Below are 21,644 nucleotides of genomic sequence, written 5' to 3'. Positions count from 1 at the left end.
ATGCACTTTGCTTTGGACATGGTGTTTTATCACATCAATACAAAAGCAATGAGACACCAAGAAAAAGCACAATTCTACTTTACAGTGTTATGATGTTCGACTCATTTCTAACATTAAATTTGAATATTCACAAAGAAAAATGTCTACAAATTTGAAAAAGGAAAAGAAATCAACTACCATACAGTTTGGGGAATTAGATACGGATATGGAAGACAAGAATTTCCAGACTCAGTAAAACCCTAATACATAACTCAAGGCTATGTGACTTTTTGTTAGTGACATAGGCAGTACAATGGATTGAAGAGTTTTACAGCACAGAGAGTCATACCACACTCACAACTCACTGTGTACTGTTATTCTCACAAGTGCCTATTTATATAGAGGCCACTGTGCTTCACTCTTTGCCAATGATGAATAAAAATCAATGTGTCAGAGTTGATACATCTATGAAAATAAGGAGCCATGCATAATCCCAGCAACCAGACACAGAGGCAAGAGGATAGTTAGCAGTGGACCATTTGGGGCTATACAGAAAGTTTTAGGCCAATGCTTAGCTACAGAATGAGATCTTGTCTCATTTTGAGAGTATGTAACTCTTAAAATGAACAGGTGGGGGGGGGTGAAAGAAGTCTAAATGGGTGGAAGAGGCCAATTCAGTTTCAATGGTTGGATGCTGGAATAGTAGATGCTAATAACAGTCATAAAGGAGCATAGAATTTTCAAAGGAAAAGATTTCACCTTTGGAACTAATAACTTTGTAGCCACTAAAATACCGAGATAAAAATCTCAGGTGGGAGGTTCCAAAGTTCATATGGGCAGTTTAAACTAAAAGTTAGATTTTGAGACACTGAACAGGAAACTATTTTAAAGGAATGATCAAAACATAAAATAAGTGGATTTTCTGAAAATGGTAAACTAAATAAAAGAAGGCGAGGATTCTGTTGACTCAAGGACAATATAAAATAAGCAAGAAAATGAGGAGTTGGAGGCCAGGAAGCCATGGTCAATAAATAAATAAAGAAAAAAAGGAGTAAGATGAGGTGTAAGACTCAAGTTAACTAGGCCAGGGGGTTCATGGATGTGGTGCAGAGACTGCAAGTATAACTGTAGGCAATAGAGTCTTACATGGCATCCTTGCAATGTTCCGGAGCTTAACAGGGAACAGAGATGCAGAATCAGCCCCTTTCACTACATGAGAAAGCTGGACAAACTGGAGGGGAAACGGACACAATATTAACAAGCTCTAGAGACTAGAAAAGTGTGCATTTTCAAGCAAGATTTTAGTATCTTCGACAGTTCCTAAGAGTAATTTCCTAGTTATCCTTTAAAATTTTCACAATTAAAACGAATGAATATCAAACAGATTAAAAAGAATCAGTTCTAGTTTACTGTGCACCCTACATACTTTAACTACACTGAGTGAATTGTTTTTCATTAAATTGTACATTTAAAACAAAACCAGCTACAGTATCACTATTAAAGTGAAAGAACATGTACATGCTAAAAAAATATTTGGTGGCAGAGGTTAAGAAAAGAGCATTATTTCCAAGTGTGGTAGAACACAAAACTTGTTTTTCTATGCAATAGTCATAATCACCCTTTCTAAATTAGAATTTACATTCTTTAACTACAGTGTCTGCCCTTTGATGCTACATTTCCTCAGGCAACCGTGGGCCTCATTTAGTCAGCAGTAGCTTATATTGACAAGGGAAAAGGAAGAAAGCAAACAGAATAAAATAATTAAGATGGAAGTGAACTGGGAGTCACTGGGAACTGGTTTTTAACTTGGAAAATTGAAAACACCTGTTATCTTCTAACTTTTAGTTAGTTTGAAAACATTTTCAATAGAATAAGATGTGACATTAATCTTTGAACATTGTCTCCTCTACCCCACACTCACTCCACCAAGGTCATGGAATGGGAATGTTCTCCTCACAGTTGAGAATAGGGCCTTCCTGGGATGACCAGGGTGAACATTATCTGTGGAGTGGTTTCTCACATAAAGACTTTGGCCTTCTTCCCTCCACCCTTGACCATATATTCTCTCTTGCCCTTCTATTGTTGACCCCTGTATCTTCACCAGAGGATTCTATGCAGACACAGTTCCTCTGACCTGGTATTTCTCAACTTGCAGTATCACAAGCAAACCATCTGTATCTACGCTGTATAAATTACTAGGGTGGGTGATTACTATAACACTAACAAAGAAACTAAAAACAAATACCAATTAAAGGAGAATTTGAGATTAAAGTTCTTATTTCATCAAATAATTCATTTATGTACATGGAATGGGTGGACCAAAATTCTTACCGCTATCCTAAAAGAAACACACACATAAAAGTGGAAGACTGGAGCAAGTGCTCTTTAGCACTCTCTTGTACACAGAATCCGACAAGCAATCTTTGAAAAGAAGACAGAATGATAAATAAAAATAATGCAGTCACATTGCACATTTTAGGCATTACATGACCCTTTCTCATCACCTAAATCTGTGTGTCCTTCCAGACATTTTTAGCTACGTACTTCCACTCCAAATCATGGAACTATTATGTATATATTACACATGTTTACCTGTTCTGGCATTCTGAAGGGATTACATTTCCCCTACGAATAAAATGCTATCTTCAAGTACTGTCATATCCACCAAAACTGAATCACTATGGCACATTTAGGAAACCGTAACTATATTAATGTTGCCAACATTAAGTATACACATTCTGTAGAATTTAGAGAAGGGTCACTGCTTATATCTCTCCAGAAAGGAAATAGAAGAAACACAACATCCAGCTCTATGTAGTAGCTCCCAAAAAATCTGTGTCAGAGAATACCTGGACTGTTGGAAACCATAAAGGAGACTTCCTAACTTTGCAAATATATTCATGTTGCTAGCCTTTATTTAGCCTTTTAAAGTCTGGGAGCCCATACATAAGAGTGAAGCTATGGAATAATGCTGTGCACTGTGAAAATGTGTTGCTGAATGGTCAGTAGGTAGGTAGGGTTTTCAGGGAAGAGAGAATGCTGGGAAGAAGGGCAGACTCTCAAGAGTCTTACGCAGGACTCAGAAAGAAACAAATTGAAAGTGCATTATTGAAAGATGTATGAGGGTAGATAAGAAATACAGGTTAATTTAAAATGTAAGAGTTAGCTAGTAACCAGCCTGAGTTACTGGCCTAGCATTTATAATAATAGGTCTCTGAATGTTATTTGGGAGCCACTGACAAGACAGTAAAATTTCACCTAAGGAGGGACAGAAAGATAAGGCACACATATACACAGGGGCAGGATGTGGACAGAGGGGAGACTGACTGACTCTCTTATGTCATAAGCGTCCTGAAAACTCTTGATTTAACTGTTATGCCTTTTAAAAACCAATAACTTGCTGTAATTTTTGTGTGTTCCAATTATTTTTTTCCAGTGGGTAACCATTAAATTTGTCTACTATCTCATAATTTTAAAGTGTATAGTCAGGCATAAAACAAGCTGATCCTTAAATGTTAAAGAGTACAGCAATTCTACATAATAATAAAAAATAAAAAGGAAAAATACAAAATGAGAAGTTAATTAAAGTAAATGATCTCTGAAATGACAGAAGGGATGTGATATTTTTATTAAGCTATAGATAATATATTGGAAGAAACCAAGGTTTTTGTGTGCTTTGTTGACTGGAGAAACTGTCATTAAGGCTGAGTCATTCAGTGGGAGGAAAGCCTATAAAAGTAATAGTGTGGAGATTTTCTAGTAAATCACCTGTGGTCTTTAAACACATTACGAAATTTTAAGCCATGACTCACTTAACTTCTTTTTAAAAATCTTCGTACAAACCATGAAAATATTTTGAAAAAGACTTGTATTTTTAAGCTCATAAACTTCATTTTGTCAGCTTTTTATTTTGACATGGGCATGAAAAAGGGTAATCAGTTCCTGTGAATGATAGTGATTTTAAATACGTTCATAACGTTTTAACACAACACTTGTGGTTATTTCACTGAATTTTATTATTAATGTCTCTGTATATGTGAATGCAGAAATGAGTGCCCCACGGCACTCATGTACAGGTCAGAGGACAACTTTCCATAGCTGGTTCTGTCTGTCCACTGTGGGTTCTTTGAATGGAATTCAGTTTGTCAGGCTTATGGGTAAGCACTTTTACCCACTGAGCCTTTATTAAAACTGCTTTTAAAGGATCTGTTAGGTAATGATGTACAAACACTTGAAAAGCTATTAATGGGTTGCTTGTCCAAGCAAATACATTTCTTCTATGAAAATCTGAGGAGGCCTTAGGTTTTAAGATGGTAAATATAAGCTTTTAAATTAATTGTAATACATTCTGCTAAATGTATTTTGAAGGACAGATAATAATTATACTGTGAGCATTATAATAGTGCTGCTAACACTTTTAAAGTAGTTACAATTATTTCACCTCTGCATTTGTTATTTATGGTACTATGGGTACAACTTACCTTGAGCCACTTGACTTACATAAAAAATGTTTCTACACAAGACAAAGAAGTTGTACTTTATTCACTATTACTGAATTTTTTACAATTTAACATATTTTATAATTTAAATTAAAGACAATGTATTATTTTTCTCAACAACCTAACAAAATGCCTACCAGGACCAACTCTGGAGGAAGGGATTACTGTGGTTCCGAATGTCACAGTGGTGTCGACTGTGATAGAACCAGCTGCTGTCTGTGATACTATGAGCTGGGGATAGCTTGTACATTTCCAAGAACAAAGGGAGTTCACAGAGACCCACTTCCCCAAGCAAGGCCCTATCTCCTAATAGTCACTTAAAAGCCTCTTAAAACAGTATTACCAGCTGGGTGCCAGGTATTGAAATACACATGGCTTTGAGGAAATGTCACACATAAACCACACATTTTTTTTTTTTGACAGCTACTACACAATCTGTGATTTATCCAGGTAACCACAAACTTACACTGGAGAGTACACCTGAATATTTTAAATACTTGGGCTGCTTCCAAGTTATGAAATAAAATATGAATGTTGAAAGGACTTCTCTGACAGTCTTTGTATGTTCAGAAACACAATGCTTGCATCCATAGATAAGCAGTATCCCAATATTTGATTATTATGGCTATAAAGGTGCAATTAAAGTAAAGTACCCTAAGCGATGCAATATTTCCTCTTGCACTAGATACCTTAGATTGCATTAATGTATAAACCTCCCTCTCACATGAGTCAACATTTAGATGGTTTCTGGTAATTGCACAGTCATGGAAAATAGAATCTTTTGTTCATAATAGTCATAGAAATCTAAAATGAAATAAATTATTTTGAATTTATCTGGGGGTGGTGGGCTTGTGCTCTAATTATGGACTTGACTGGTGAGGAAAGAATTTAGACCTATTCAGTTTTAATACACTGTAAAAATAATTCTGATTGTAAAAATATCTTGCAGTATTTCTTGTTTTTAGATGAGTGCTCTATTTTTAATTCATCTTTCACAGTTTAAATACATAACTTATCTAAACAGTTGATCTATTATACAAACCTCCTGAAATTCCCTAAGAGCTAGCCTTCATTTCTATGTTCAAGTTGCTTCTACATCCTAAGGTAATGAGTACTTGACTCTTCTTTGCTTACTTAGCTCCCCATAGCCATTACACCGTGGTTAATGCAAGATTTGGCTGGGAACCAGCAGAAATGACATCTTAAAATCAACCCTCCTTCTGCTGACCGCCATCTGGGGTGGCCTACCATTTTTTTCCCCCAAAGATATGAGCTGTGCTCATGTGTGTGACAGTACTCTGTGCAGAGCTTGGCTGTTTTGTGAACCCGAGAATCAAATCTGGAGCCATACTTATTGCAAAAAAGTACTCCACCACTAGGCTACACACTCAGCCCTTTGAGGGATCTGTTCAGTGGCATTTGTCTACTAACAGGACATCTCTCTATGCTGTATTCTCTTTGAAACATGGACTCTTACATACATAAGCAACTAACAAATTGGTTCATAGCTTGATTTGTCTTAGACACCAGAACACACAATGAAATATGATCTGCTGTTCGTCTCTGAGTGTACTTCCACAGCTAGAGGACCACCAACATCACTGCAACATGCAGCGTCTGTTTTACACACTATTTCATGGTAACCTCTATGGGCTGACAGCAAAATCCTATGAAGTGCAGATAGACAGCGTCAAGTTCAATTTCTAGCTCCCATATAAATCTGAAAGCCACTGAGCCATTTGTTTTCTTATATGTTTGATGAAGGTAAGTAGACCTGATTTTTAGGCATGTAACAGGATTTTAAATGAAATATTATATATAAACCACTTAGCACAATACCTTACTCACAAAAATATAAGATGCATAGGAAATTGTTAACATTTTTAGAGTGGTATGCTAAGATATTGTCAAATTGAAACCCAAACATTTTTATTGCCTCAAAATTTATTGGAAAATACATCCTCAAAGAGAAAAACGTTCTTATTTGGTTAGGGGATGAAAATGAAAAATTATTGTATCCAAGGACCACCAATGATCCTTCGCTAGTCTTCCAGGAGGAGTAAACTAGCTCACTTATTGGGATGGATGGTTGGGGAAACGAGGCAGGGATACAGTAAATCTATCTAAGATTTTAGACAGAGAAACCCCCTATCTAAATTCTTTGTTTGCCGTTGGCAAGTTACTCAGTAGAAAGGCTTCCAGAATATAGTGTCTGTGTTCAGGACACTCATCATTACATTCTATGAAGTGACAGACATACTTCCCAGCAGCCCTGGCAACTTGTCATCAGTCACACTTAGAAGCCTGTGGATCATTATAACCTCCCTGAGTAACACTAAAAGAGCCAGGCATCTGGCTTTCACTTAAAACTTAGATGCTTCAATCAATTCTCCCGAAGGAGATCTATGTATTTGTTTCTCTTGTAACTTCTAGAAATTCAAAGAAAGTGCTAAGAAGACTTGAGCCAACACAAAACAAACAAACAACAACAAACCCAACAAATTTCTTAGGGAAAGTATAATACTGAGTGGGGAGAATGAGAAGTGAGAGAAGATTTCAAAGCCAAGTGTATAGCAAACACATGGAAACCCACCTAATGGGATTTTCTGGAATTGGTGGAAGCAGGGGACTTGTTCTAGCAGTGAGATGAGGCTTTATTGGGGTGGGTTATTGGGATTATATCAAGTTTATTTGAAGTTACTATACAGATCTGAGGGTTCAGGCTAGTGATGATCACCCTATGTATTGATTAATCTTTAGTCCCAACTTTGAAAGTAGCAAATTTCCCTTGTCCTCAACATACAAACCTACAGAAGAGTAAGACACAGATAAAGACCCAAAGAATGGCAAATCCCTGCCTTTAGAAGATCTTCTATAGGATTCTGAAGTTCATGGCTAGACAGCAAGTTTGTACAATTACTCTAAGATGACATTTCTACACAACAATAAAATACTTGGTATCCCTGGCATATTTGTATGACAAAGGTTCTATTATTGATTGGACCAGGGTGGATGCCCATAGTCGAGACTGGTGATTTTGGCCTCTTGTGTACTATTTGTACTTAGCAATGAGTTGACTGGTTTTCTTTGCAATGTGGAACTTCCATAATGATGCTTCTGTCTATGTACAAACCAAAGAAACAGGCCCCATTGATAATGAACCAAACTTCTAAATTTAGGAGACAATTTGTAAATTGACTGCCACTGCTTTTCATGTAATGACAGACAGCTGACAAACAAAGCCTCTGTTTTTTCACATGCAAAAACTGAGAAATGGAGATGAAAAGATATTATGTGTATTCTAATCTAAGGAAACAAGTATAGTATACCCATTCAGGAGCCTACCCAATACAATTAGCATCAGCACTAGATATTCAAATGGGGAATATACACTATGTCCTATAAATCGGGGGTAGCCAGGATGCATAAACATCTATAACAGAATAAAGTAAAAGTTTTCTCCACCTCTCAATGTGAAATAACCATCCCAAGGTAAATGACACAGATTTAAACTGAGGAGCAAATGTGCATTTTTCATTAGTATTATGCTAAGATTCACATCTATTTTACCACTATGTTAGCAGAGGGCATGGGCTGTTCCACCTCCAGATTTAAATTCCTGTATGTACAGATGTCACTTTGAGGAGGGGACATACAGGGGACTTTCATGTGCTGAGACTTTCCCTTCCTAAAATCTACATGCTGTTAAGATGATATCCTTTCTCAAGGACAGAGACAAATATTCAACACAGTAGGTTTCCCTTTTAAATCTATAGCACACAAGGAATAATCATACATTGCTTAGCATGCTCTGTATGGCAAAGCAATTTTGTTTCTAAGAAATTTCTGTACTGAAAATAAACTACTGTGCCAATACTAATAATACCCTCGCTCCTCTGCCTGGGTTTCTCTACTGACAAGTAAAAGAGAAAGATCCTGTTTTTGATGGTAGGGACCAAGTAGGATGTCTGCTCTGAATTACGTTTTCAAAAGGTCAAGCATTTTATGTATGTTATTTCTGTCTGTAGGAATGAAGTAAAGAAAATGTAGATAAGACATTTTTTTCTAAAGTGGTTCTTCAAATCAGCAAGAAGTTAGTTGGAAATAAAATCTTGTTTGGATTGTGCACCTGGTAGATGGAGGCTTTCCAATACTGAGTGGAGAGGTAGAAGAAATTCCAGGAGCAGGTTTCTCCTCTCTGGACCAAACTTCTTATGTCCCTGCTCTTTGACCAGGTCCTCCACAGAGGAAAAGCACTTGGTGTGATGTGTAAAGTCTGAAATGCAAGAGCTTCACCCTCAAAGACCTCAGACTTCAGTGGCTTCAGGCTCCACTACTTCAGTCTTAAGAGTGCAGCAATCATGGCAGGTTCTCATTAAATGGCACCGGAAAGGCTTATTGGTGTGCTGTGAATCAAATCCAGCCTATTCCTGTAGGCCTCTGCTATTTAGAATATGTGTTATTTGTGTCTTTGAGCATTTTAATGGAGCTTCAAGTCATTTACAACTGCTCACACTGAGAATTTTGCCATTTTTCACAGTTCAGTTTTATAGACTTCTAGGAGTCATGTTACGTTTAGTAATCTTGCCTCAACAAGCTAAGAGAAAATGCCAGAAATTAGCACTCCTACTGCTCAAGAGAGTGTATTTTCTCTTCCTGTAACTGCTTCAATTCCAGCACTTAGCAGGGAGACATTTAGATTTTTATTGTATTCCCTCTATCAGAAAAAGAAGAATTTACAAGTTTGACACTCAAGAGTCACAGGCAGAAGATCTGAAGTTAGATCACACATTTTATACTCAAGTTGAACGCAGCCATCAATAACTGTAGCCTGACACTTAGGACAAAACCCATCTCCTTTCCCAGTGGCTTTGGGGAGAAGTAACGTGTTCATTAAAAAATGTCCCACAGAATTCTCAAATGTCAAAATACAATATAATCATATGGAGAAAATCCTTCAAATTTAGTAATGGAAATTTCCTAATACCGCTGAGAGAGAAAATTGCTAGATTGTAATTGTGCCTCTTTCTCCACAGGTATCACTCATTACAGGAACGAGAATAACATCATTATAATGAAATTCCTAAACAAGAAACATAGGGATGCATATCAGATGACCCACATTATCAACAAGACAGATTTCTGTGGACATTATTCTATTTTATATACAAATGATTATATATCCTTTGAATATATGAGTATAGAAATGCTTCATAGAGAAATATAAGGAAAATGGAAAGATACTGAATTAAATGTGTATTGCACAAAGCCTCTCAATAATGCTTAGGGGCAGCCCATCCTATACGGTCTTCATTGTTAGAAGATGCAAACCCCCGCCTACTGGCTTGGGCATTACTGGCAGTTGAAGTCTTTCTGTTCTCTAGTCTGTCCCAGGTTCCCTTCTTCTCCCAGAAAGCCTTCCTTTCCACAGGCGCCAGACAACTCTAATCTTTGATCAACTGAGGCTTTCTAAGGGGACAGAAATATAACCAAAGGTGGATTGATGTGACCCAATTACACATGGAGCGTGCATTACCTACACATCACCCTTGGTCATCTGCTATTTTCACTTTTACAGATGTCTCTTTCAAGCCCTCTGTCCTTTCTCAAACATCCTTCTCCTTCCTTCATACCTAAGTGATGACTTCCTGATCTACGAACACGAACTTTCCTCCATGAAACTACCCTTATAACTAACTGTACCTCAACCCATTTTGTCCTTATCTTCAGGTTAAAGAATTACCTGTGTAAAATACTAATGTTTGCACACATAGTTGGCTATGCTGTTAATTTTAACCTAGGTTTTCTTTCTCTCAGACCAGGAAAAAAAAAATGCCTTCTAAAGAGTCCTATCCAAACAACAACAAAAATGTATTTACCTCCCATAGAGAAACAAGCCTCCTTTAATCCAATTTACTACATGACTTTATTTTATACTTTGGGTGGAAAGCACTTCAGAGCAACTGACTTGCCCTTTGAAGCCCACTCCACTGCACCCCTTTGCTCCCTAACTCTCAGAATCACTTTGGCTTGGTTCAGCTGGGCAAAAACAGTTGTTCTGTTCCTCTTTTAAAATCTGGCCTTTGGTGTTCTTTTGCAAGCCCTTCTGTTTCCTCTGCTGGCATTCTCAATTAGACACTGTGCACCTCTGGGTCTTGTTCTGTGAATTTCATGGGCAATGGTTCTAAGTTCTGGTGCTGACTCAAGTTTTCATTGATCTAGCTGTTGATCATTGCATATTAAGTTATTTATTTATTTATTTACTTGTTTATATTTTACATATTGATCCCAGTTCCCTCTCTTTCCCCCCCCCCTTTCCTCCCACTCTCCCATGCCACCTGACCACCCTCCCATCCCATTACCCTCCACTCCACAGGGAGGGTGGTGTCTTCCAGGACGGGTCAACAAAATCTACCTAATCATTTGAAGTAGGGACTAGGCCCTCCCTCCTGCCTCTAGGTCAAGGGATTATCCCTCCATGGGGAATGTCCTCCCAAAGTCCTTTTGTGCACAAGGAATACATCTGGTTCCACTGTCAGAGGTCCCTTAGACTGCCCAGGCCTTTTAACTGAAACCCATGTTCAGGGGGACTGAGTCAGTCCAATGCTGGATTCTCAGCTATCAGTCTGGGCCCATAAAGTTTTCTAAATTACATTTCTTGACACTGATATTTCCTGAACTCAACTAGTTGCCATTTATGGTTGAATGCGACTTGACGGCTATATGCCTAAAACTGAGTCCTTCCTTTCATGATAAGATGACTCCCCAACCCCTTTCCCATGGTAGGAAGTGGTACTGACAGGTACTGGTTGCCTGAGCCAGAATCTTGATTACTGTTAGTCCCATTTTCAAAGCTGATTCACATCAAGACTGATTCATTCATGATTCTTTGTGACTGGAGAAGTGCCATCTTTGTTCCTGTTTCCATTGATCTCATCATTGCCCTTAAGTCCTTCCTTCTACAATCTTTTCAGTAGTACCAGTCTTCTTTCTTCCCTCATTCAAGTTATCATCATCAACTCCAAACCATATCTTCAAAATGTTCTCATTAAAACTTAACTTTGAATATAATGCCTACTTCTGCAATAGTGCATGACTTTTATAAATAAACTTCTAGCTACCTTTCCAAATAAATCCTTTTATCATATATTTATTAAACACTAGCTTAAAACTACATTAATCTCTTTCTGTGTCTATTAATCTCTCAAGCGGCCAACACATGCATAGTGTTAGTGCCTTACATAATCTGTTAGCTGTGTGTAAAGAGGCTTTTTGTTTTGTTTGCTTCAATGGCCTTGGGTCACTTTTCATTCATTTGGTAAGTTCTTCCATGTACCTGCTTCCATGAAAGGTGATGAAATGTGCAAGCTTCCATTTCGAAGGATGGCTGTGCTACAAATACTGTCTATTTGCCTTTATTGCAACTCAGAATATCTATTCCAGTCTCACAGGTAATTTCTAATGTAGTCGTTACCTAAAGCATCTCAGTTTTGTAGTGTTTATCTACCACCTGTCTCTAGCTTCTCCAGGAACAAGATAGAGGGGATCGTTTAAACATGGTCAAATAAAGGCTATTCTCTAAAGTGAGTTTAAAAGACTTTTACCTAGCTGTGCCCTGGCAGCCCAAGCCTTTAATAATAGCACTTGAGAGGCAGAGAAAGGCAAATCTCTGAATTCGAGGCCAGCCTCGATGTATGCAGTGAGTTCTGGGACAACCAGGGCTATCTAAAGAAACATTTTTCAAAAAATAAACAAAACAAAACAAATAAAAAGTTTAAAAAGCACTTTACTTTTAGGAAATCTATTTGGCATTAAAAAAAAATCTTCACTCAAAATTAATCACCTTGAAAGAAAGCTCACACAATTAGTCCTATTTTTCCTCACATCTTGGTGTTAATGTGGATGATAGGCCATATCCAGTTATGATGGCAGCTGATATATCCAAAGTAACTGCTGACAAATTTGTTAACAATTTTCCATTTCTAAAAAATTCTTAAATAAAATCGTTAGTGGAGTTACATCAAGCTCACAGAAATCCAGGGGAAAAAAATCCTTACTATCATACTGAGAGTTAAATTTTAATGAGAAAATTATGGAAATACAGTTTGGAGTTAATGATGATAACTTGAATGAGGGAAGAAAGAACACTGGTCCTACTTCAAAGGTTGGTTAAGGACTTAAAAACAATGATGATATCAATGGAAATAGGAGAAAAGGTAGAACTTTTTGAATCATAAGGAATCAGATTTGTTACTGGTTTGAACATATGACTAACAGTAACCAAAAACAAAACAGGGCATTTTAATGAAATTTGCAAGGATGTGTTTATTTTATAACTACCATCATGAAAGGTTATACCCTTTTAGTTTCTGCTCTTCAAGTTGATCTGAGTGATTTCATGTCATCTGTGAAATACTTCTTACATTCATCTTTTGTGAGGCCAACTTCCTATAATTGATGGTGAAATGATCACACACATGTCAATGATTAATGCATTTCCAGTGTCTTTGATCTCTAGGCCTTCATTCGAGGAACTACCACCAATAAATGGGTGTCCCTCTCTGTCCTACTAGCCAACTTGTCCTTGACCCTGAGGTAGACTCTCTGTGATCTCCTGAATTTATAAATGTCAAAGAATAACTGTTCATGGGTGATGAGGTCTGGGCAGGTGGTCAGGACAGTGTGTAGAGGGAGGCTGAGGAGGCATTATCTTTGGACCTCTTGGCACTAACACACTACCATATGCTGGGGACAGGTGAGTAGAAAAGTCAGAAAGTGGTCCTCCATTTATTTCACAAAGTAGGTCAAAACATGAAAGACTTTCTTTCAATTATTTCCAGAGTGTGTAAAAAAATGGATTGGACACCTAAAGCAACTCTTATATAAATCAATGTCCCTTCAAAAAAGACCCTTAAAAAACACTCCTATGTGGAATCAAAGCACCATTCAGGAACTATAACTAATAATATTAAAATAGTAAATTTATGTAACAGTTGAGTATGATTATACGTTGGGAAACACTCTGCACTGAATTATTTCACACCATTTCCCCCAAAAGCCTGTGAGGTAGGCACAACACTACCATGAAGAAATAACTACACAGAATAATGATTCCTTGTACCCATTCACACATAAAAACATTTACAAGACTGTATTCCAACCGGATAACGTTTACCCTCTAAGCTATTCAGTCATTAGCCACACATCTGTGGCTCATCTACAAATTGAGTTAAGTATAATTATTTTGAAATATTCTCAAGTTAAACACCATGAGAATGGACAAGGGCCCAGCTTCCATCACTTCCTGGTTATACACCATTAAACATGTCCCTTTACCTCACCGAGCTGTGATAACAGCAGCTGCAGCTGGAATGAGGTATAATTTAATATTCACCTAACCTATGCCCCCAGATTTCTTTTGAACTAAGACTTCTCAGAAAAAGAAAAGGAAAAGAAAAATTAAAAAGAAAACAAGTGACACATTTTATTTTATCAAAAGTTACATGGCAGTTCTATTCCGATTGAATATATAAATACATGAAACCCTAAATTAGAAACACTGTATACAGAAACAATTAAAAAGCAAATCAGTCAAACTGGTACTTAAATTGCTATTTCCTAGGAATATATAGCTGGAGCTGAATGAATAATGTTATAAGCAGAACACATATGCAAATGTTCAAAAATTATATAATCACTTTAGTTTTTGTGTTCATTGGCTTTAAATTTTTTTTCTAAGAATATACTTTGATCACACTCCTTCCCTGCCATAGCTCCTCCCAGATCCCCACAGCCTTACCAACTCAACTCCATGTACTATGTCTCTCTCAAACAAAACAACCAGAAAACACTAAAAGGCAAAAATAAGCAAGCCAAACGGAAACAAAACCATATAAAAACATGTAACCACTTAAGTAAAAAATTACTGTTTTCTTACTTTCAAAGAAATCTCTACCAGTGGAAACATAAAAACAAAATGCTATGAAATTTAAAAAAAAAAATGAAAATGACTAAAGCATGAACAATTCTATTACTCCTGAATCTAGCATAATTTCTATAACTGCTTTCCCTTTAAAAAAATAATTTCTTAAATGTTTGAAAATGTAATATGCCTGTGAGAACAAGTGGTAATTCCAGTTAACGAACTAATGCTGAACACACCCAACCCATCATTTTAAGACAGTGTGAAAGCTGTGTAATGTGCCGTAGAGCTAGCTCATAGATTGGAAAGTACAGTGTGGAGGATCTGGATGCTCACTGAGTCCTAAGTTTATCAAAAATGCCACATAATCAAGATTGTCCAAATGCGACTGTGAAATCCCATGCTAGTGAGCGGAGAACACTAGAAAACACAGCAGAGTGCAACACTTAAGAAACGCAGCTCCAGAGGGAGATCTGAGCATGCAAGACTGGAAAGGAAGGAGGGTCTAACAGTGGGGTGATCCAAGGGCAGAAGAGAAAAGTTCCAGGATCCAGATTGGAGAGACCCTGGGGCATTCAATAGACTAAAAGACTGGATGGCAGAGATGAAGAAGCAGGAGATCCCGCCAGGGGTGGAGGGACTGGGGAGAAGGGGTTGCTCTGACATTCTAACTGATCATCTAGATGACACAGAGGTACTGAAGGCTTTTAAGCAGTCCAGGGACATGATGATTAAAAAAAAAAAAAAGATATTTAATTTATAACAGCTAGTAGGGAACTATTAAATTTTACAAATAATTTTACTAATTATAAAATTTAAAGCTATTTCGATATGACTGGTTTAAAAGCAGAGGAATACCATAATTAGATAAGATAGCACAGTAGACTGACTTTTTTTAAAGGTTAAATTAAAATTGGAAGCTATCTGTTTCAAGAAAAAAGTTAGAATTAATTAAAGTTAGAAAAGAGCTCTAGGCACTATATAAAATAACTTCAAAGGTACATTTGCTATCAAACGTGTGGTCAATTCATCAACCATATAGAAAGATAGATATTAGAAGCAATTACTGTTGTTTATTTTGTCACTCTTGACAGTTTCATGAAAAGAGTTTCCCAACAGAACAAACACTTGTCTGCCTCACGTTGAATACAATGTCTTAAAATTAATGTTTTTGGAAGTATTATGGTAACAACCTCAGTTGATTAGCAAATGCCTGAGCTCTACAGAAATTGCTTTACTCTTAGAACACTAAGAACTGGAAGTGGTTCACTTTGGAAACTTTCTGGAACCTATCTTCATACTTACAGCTTGGAAACAAGAGAGGGTACTGAAAAACCTGAGATTCATATAGCAACTCTTAAAACAAACTAACAAAAATCTAACTCTCAAACATTTTTTTTTTTTTGTGGAACCACGAATCAGGCTCTTGGACATGTTTATAATTTTGTCCATGGTTGTTCATCCAATAAGCCTCTCCTAAAATCTAAACATTAATATGTTTGCTGTAGAAACATATTAATTTCCTTAACATATTATTTAGCATTCTTCAGGTGAGGACCATCTAGTAGTTCGCTGCTTTCAAAACTAAGAAGTTTGCCCTTCACAATGCCCCTCTGCAATGACTTTCACTTGTGACACAAGCATCTGGTGGGCAACTACTTCACAGAAAAACCAACCATTTGCTTATTAGATTTTTATTTAACAACTACAAAATATAAATTTCAACAATAACATCGGAACTAAAATATTTAAAACAATAATTTTAGGACTTAAAAATATTTCAGCATTCTAATTGACAAAAATAATGAATAAAATAAAAAGTTTATATTTTTTTAAATGTGAAAAACAAACATTTTAACATTTTAAGCACAGGCCTACTTTCTATATAAGTCACACTCACCCATGAAATTGAGATAGCCTTCTCCACCAAGCCCATGAGTAATGAGTCGAATCATCTTGTGGAGCTGTATTCCTCGATCAATAACTGGAGTGAAAGGAGCCAGAACACTCATGTTCGTGTACATTTCGGCATCCATCAACCAAAATGCTAGTGTCTTATCGCCAACCAGTGCCTACGGAAACAATTAGTGGACATAAACAAAGAGCATGGGAACTAAGTCTAAGCAGTTATAGCTTATAGCAGCATAACACAAGGCCATGCAGGAAAGCAAACAATACAGAAACGGTGTCTGCGCCATCATTAACTTTCCAGTGGTGAGTATCATTGCTGAAAGTCAGATGATAAAAGGGATGATGCAGTTTCTTAGAACAATGTTTAGTTTTAAGAAAACATGGGTAATAAGATCATAACGAGGAACCTGAATCTATGACGGTGCTTAAAATTTTCTAAAATTTTCTGAATTAATTCCCATAACTGTAAGAATATTATGTGGCTAAAATTATTTATATACCATGATTTCATTTGTTTTGAAACAATGGGAAACATTAAAATACCCATGAAATGGTAGAGAAAGAAATTACAATGACCCTTTGTTTCCATTATTAGATAAAAACTCAAGCATGCAATTTCACTTTGGTTGTCATTTAAATTTAGTTCATTTTATCTGAAAGTTAACAACTGGTGACTAGGGCAGGTGACCCATCAATGCTCTACATAGCAGAAAGGAGGTCATGTGCCACTGAAGACCAAAGACAGGTAAGGAAGGAAAGTACTAATCATGGAGAGAACAGTGAAATGTGTATTATAGGGCTCAGTAGGCGGAGAGTTTCACTTTAGAACGGTTTAAAGTCATAAACCCTAAAATGACACCTTCAAAGCATGAGTGCAAGATCGGTAGCACATATTCCTAAACAACTTGTCTATTCTACTCACATGCTTATGTATACCTGTTTGCTTTTGTAATCTTAGGTTTTGGCTTTCAAAGCTGACTTTAGTTTAGGTTCACAAGGGAAGATTATTTTCCAAGTCAAGTAGCACTCTAAAATACATTCCATTGGGATTCAGATAATCTTAAATACTTAATAGTTAAGGTTAAGAATGTATCTAAAATTTGTATAGTACCTCTTACAATGTATTATTATGTATTTAGACTTATTCATTGAATAAATAGGTGTTTGCCTTTTTACCAAGCTTAAGAAAGAGAGTACATTTGCTTTTGTAATGAATGAGACTTTTGGTTCACTGTTGACTGAAATTCCTGACAATTTGTATTGCTTAAAAGAATGAATTATTTCTCAGCAAATCTACATTTCTTTACAGATAGGGTAAAACATTACAAAACAAATTTATAAACTTTCATTTTCAATTTTGTTCTACCCATATGGTTCTTATCTTACTTATTCATTTAAAATTGCTGTGATTTCTATATATCTAAATTATTACAAAAGTAATAATTTACACAAGTATTTTAATTTTCAGTGGGATTTTGTTGTTGCTGTTGGCTGTTGTTTTGCTTTTGTTGTTGCTGCTGCTGCTGTTGTTTTGGGACAGTCTTTCTCTGTGTAGCTCTGGCTATCTTGGAACACACTCTGTACACCAGACTGGTCTAGAACTCAGGTAGATACCGCTGCCTCCCAAGAGCTGGAACTAAAGGTATTTGCCACCACACCTGGCAATTGTCACTGTTACACACTTATTGAGAGCTTCCCACTCCCCACTCCCTGTCATGTATCCTTTAAACTGTTTCTATTTAAATTGCTAGTCTGTGTTGATCTGTTGTATAGATCACAGACATTGCATCTTAAGTTGAAAAGAAATTTATGACCAATTTGGTAGTTGCAAATTTAGTGTAGGTCCCCTTTGTAGTTCAACAAACTTTTAAGATTCAAAACAAAAAAAATTTTTTAGGGGAATAAATACTTTAGCAAAGTACCTAAATATGCTACATGGTGCAAAAACAATTAAGAAAAGAAACCATGTAATTGTGCAAGCACAGTTGTGTTCAATTTTGCTGTATCCATGGGCAACAGAAAAGGGTAGAGGGAGACTGGGGTCTCTGCCAAAGGTCTGTGCATTTGCACATTCCTAACAAGAACCTGGAAAGACATTATTTGTATAACATGTCTATTAATACTATAACAATATATACTTATTCTCTTAATGGAGACATTCCTAAGAATTTCAAAATACTTACTGCCTCCATTTTACCCATACATCTTGGAATTTTGATATTTTTGACACCTATAATAATAAAAATGAGCCAGGCAGAGTGATGCATGCCTTTGATTCCAGCACTTGGGAGGCAGAGGCAGGCCTCTAAGTTGTCTAGTTCTAAGATGTCTAGTTCCAAGTTCTAAGATGTCTAGTTCTGCATGGAGAGACCGTGCCCCACATATACAAAATGATTTAAAATAGCTTTAAATTGCTAAATGGTGTGCCTTATCCCAACATACTGTATTTATTGAGTACTGTAGGAGCAATCACAGTGCTTAAGTCTACAGTGAAAATGAATGGGAACACTTTCCGCCTGCCCTAGTGCTTGATGGGAATATATAGCAGGAGGCAACTAAGTTTCCCTTCCTGAGTTATGGCTTCATAGAGAATGTGGTATTTGAGTCAGGTCGGAATGGGAGCCTCTCAGGTGAAGTAGGTGAAGGGTAAAGTGTACGCCTGAAAGAAGACCTTTCAGAAACAGGAGGGAGTTTTACAGTACTGAATAGAAGGTGTAGAGCTGGGGAATGATGAAACTGGTCCTGCATGAATGACTTTTGAGTGGCAAGCTACAGCCAATAGAAATGGCTTGACAAGTTGTTGCCTGTCTTTTGGTAAATAGCTCAGGCTGCACAGAGGGGAAAGACTAAAGTGGGACAAGGGCAGCCTGGGTGATCAATTACAGCAGGAGACTTCTGTGATTGAGGGAGAAAGTGCAAAAGGGAAAGCTATCACCGCAGTCCCAGTACACTAGATTAGAACTGCTATGCTTAGGACAAAAACCCATTCACACTTGCAACTTCAACGTGAAGTGCTGTATTGCAACTTGGAAATATAATTTGTAGACCTACAAAGTAACTTTAAAATGCGTCTGAAATGTGGACTCATGTATGTGCATACACACATAAATATGTTACAATATCTGTACTTAACTGTAACCGTTTGTGTTTAGAGACATAACACAATACAGAGATTATGAGGGAGATAAACATTGACACAGAAGAATGACTTTATACATATCCATTTACCTGATCATGGCTCTCTGCATAAGCAATACATTTTTCAAGGTAGCGACGATTTGTCAGAGTGTATACTATATTGCCCATATTCCAGTCTTCATCTTTAAACTCTTTAAGTAACTACACACAAGAGAGAAAACCAACTTATAAGTAACACATATTTTTCTTTCTTTAAACTTCAGCCTCAAAGTATACATATTATTCAAAACTATGATATGTAGATATAGTGATGATACCATTGTTTGTGGTTTTAGTGAAAGTAAAACTTTATCTCCAAATAACATAAGCATACAAAGCATTAATGCAAATGGCAACTGTGGTGGGTATTTATCTACCCATAAGGCTATAATGCTAGGTTTCATTTATGTTTCTGCTGTACAAATTTCACTCATGTTGTTCTATAACGTTTACTACAACACCTAAAGATGGAAGGGTATATCACGTGTGTCAGAGTGCAGGTGATTGGTTTTTTGGATATGTTTTAAGTTATATTTTGAGATCTATGCCATGGTTTTAAGACCTGGATAACTGAAACATCATGATTGGCAGTCAACTTTGGTTCATATCCCTTTTGTTTTGCACTACATCTTCCTGTAACTTTCATACACTAGAGACACACTTGCTACATTTTCAGACTTGAGTGAAAATGCTTTAGCAGGAAGAGTATTTTGTTCCATTCATAAACAAAGATAATTAAAACAATTACTTTAGACTGGAAGTGCTAATTATAAAATAATTATTGTCTTAATAGACCACACTGATTTTCTTTCCACTTCATTTTCTTTGGTCTGGCTTCTGCCCTTTTACCCTGCTGTGATGCTGCTGACCTAAGACCTCACATGTCATCTCTTGGGTCAGTAATTGTTCTTTCTTGGTTAAATAGAGTCTGTACTGCTGACCCTCATTCCTCACATGAAGTGTTCCCTCCTAGTGTCTGCCATTGCACACTTGATGTTTTATCTCTTCCTACTCAAAATGGTTGCTTGAGTTTATGTCCTACATACAGTTCCTCTCTCTCCTCCTGTTCTCTCTTATTCATGTGTTTGTGTTACCTCCATGAGTGTCTTCTAATCCGCAAATATGATTTTATGATGGATGCAGTCTGAATATGAGAAAATAACTGAGCAATGAAGCAAGATTCTAAACCTTTGGCAAGTTTCCATTTCAATAGAAAACTAATGAAATGTTTCCTAGAAGAAGAACACAGCTGAAATAGTCTTTGCTAGGGATCAAGGCATGACTGGGAGTCAGAATGAAATGGACCTCTACAAAGACAGCAAGAGAGCATTCTACACCTTACCTAGATCAATACTGGTGAATTCATTAGAGCATTGCACAAATTTGCAGCTTAGCAACATTGAAAAACATATTTGTTACAAATTGTACCAGAATATATAACTTTATAACACAAAAGTGTAAATATAATCCATGTCTATGTCATAAAATGCTCCAAATGTTTCATGTAGGATGAGCAGAGAATGACTTCTAAATGCATACATCCCTCCCACATGATAAGAAGTGAAGGAGTTCAGGTAAATTCATATAACACCTTTACATGATAGCTTCAACCACTTACATCTTATCAGGCAAAATCAAACTCAAAACTATTAGCACTCCATAGGTTTGTAAGTATTTCTTATGGAAATGGCTAAAATATGATGATATTCTAATCAACTGAGTGTATATGGACTTAAAAGGAAAGTTTCACATAACTATGTACAACAAAACCATTACTACAATCTAGCGTTTATGTCTCATTCATATCTTTTTAGTAGAACATAGTAAAAGCTACATATATTCCAACTAGACTTGTCATTTGGTTTAATATATTCTACTATTTCACTGTTAATTGGGGATAATCTATTTTAAAACAAATGTAAACTATTTTCTTTATTTTACATATTTTGGTGTTTCGCCTATTACATATGTTTATGTACTAAATGCATGTACTGTCTGCAGAGACCAGAAGGCGAGGCTGAGAACTCCTGGGACTGAAGTTACGAGAATCAGGGTGTCACAGAATGGGGATAGGGAATTGTATCTGGTCCTCTGCAAGATCAGTCAATATTCCTAGGAGCTGAGTTGTATCCTCAGGCCCTAGTCATGTTCTTAAC

At 36.6% G+C, this 21,644-nt stretch overlaps 1 protein-coding gene across 1 annotated transcript in view; it reads right to left on the bottom strand.

Annotated features, from left to right (window-relative positions):
• Gbe1 (1,4-alpha-glucan branching enzyme 1) overlaps window positions 1–21,644 on the bottom strand; it is a 215,415-nt gene that overhangs the window by 35,769 nt on the left and 158,002 nt on the right. The window contains exons 11-12 of the mRNA XM_051191744.1: window positions 19,540–19,650; window positions 16,301–16,472 (exon numbers count right to left, since the gene is read on the bottom strand). Coding sequence (XP_051047701.1) covers window positions 16,301–16,472; window positions 19,540–19,650 — 283 coding nt within the window. The remainder of the gene's footprint in view (window positions 1–16,300; window positions 16,473–19,539; window positions 19,651–21,644) is intronic.

This window comes from Phodopus roborovskii, unplaced genomic scaffold (genome assembly GCF_943737965.1).
Source record: "Phodopus roborovskii unplaced genomic scaffold, PHOROB, whole genome shotgun sequence".
In the NCBI taxonomy this organism is placed as follows: Eukaryota; Metazoa; Chordata; class Mammalia; order Rodentia; family Cricetidae; genus Phodopus; species Phodopus roborovskii.
Note: the sequence above shows the minus strand (reverse complement) of the source record. Positions and strands in the feature narration are given on the sequence as shown.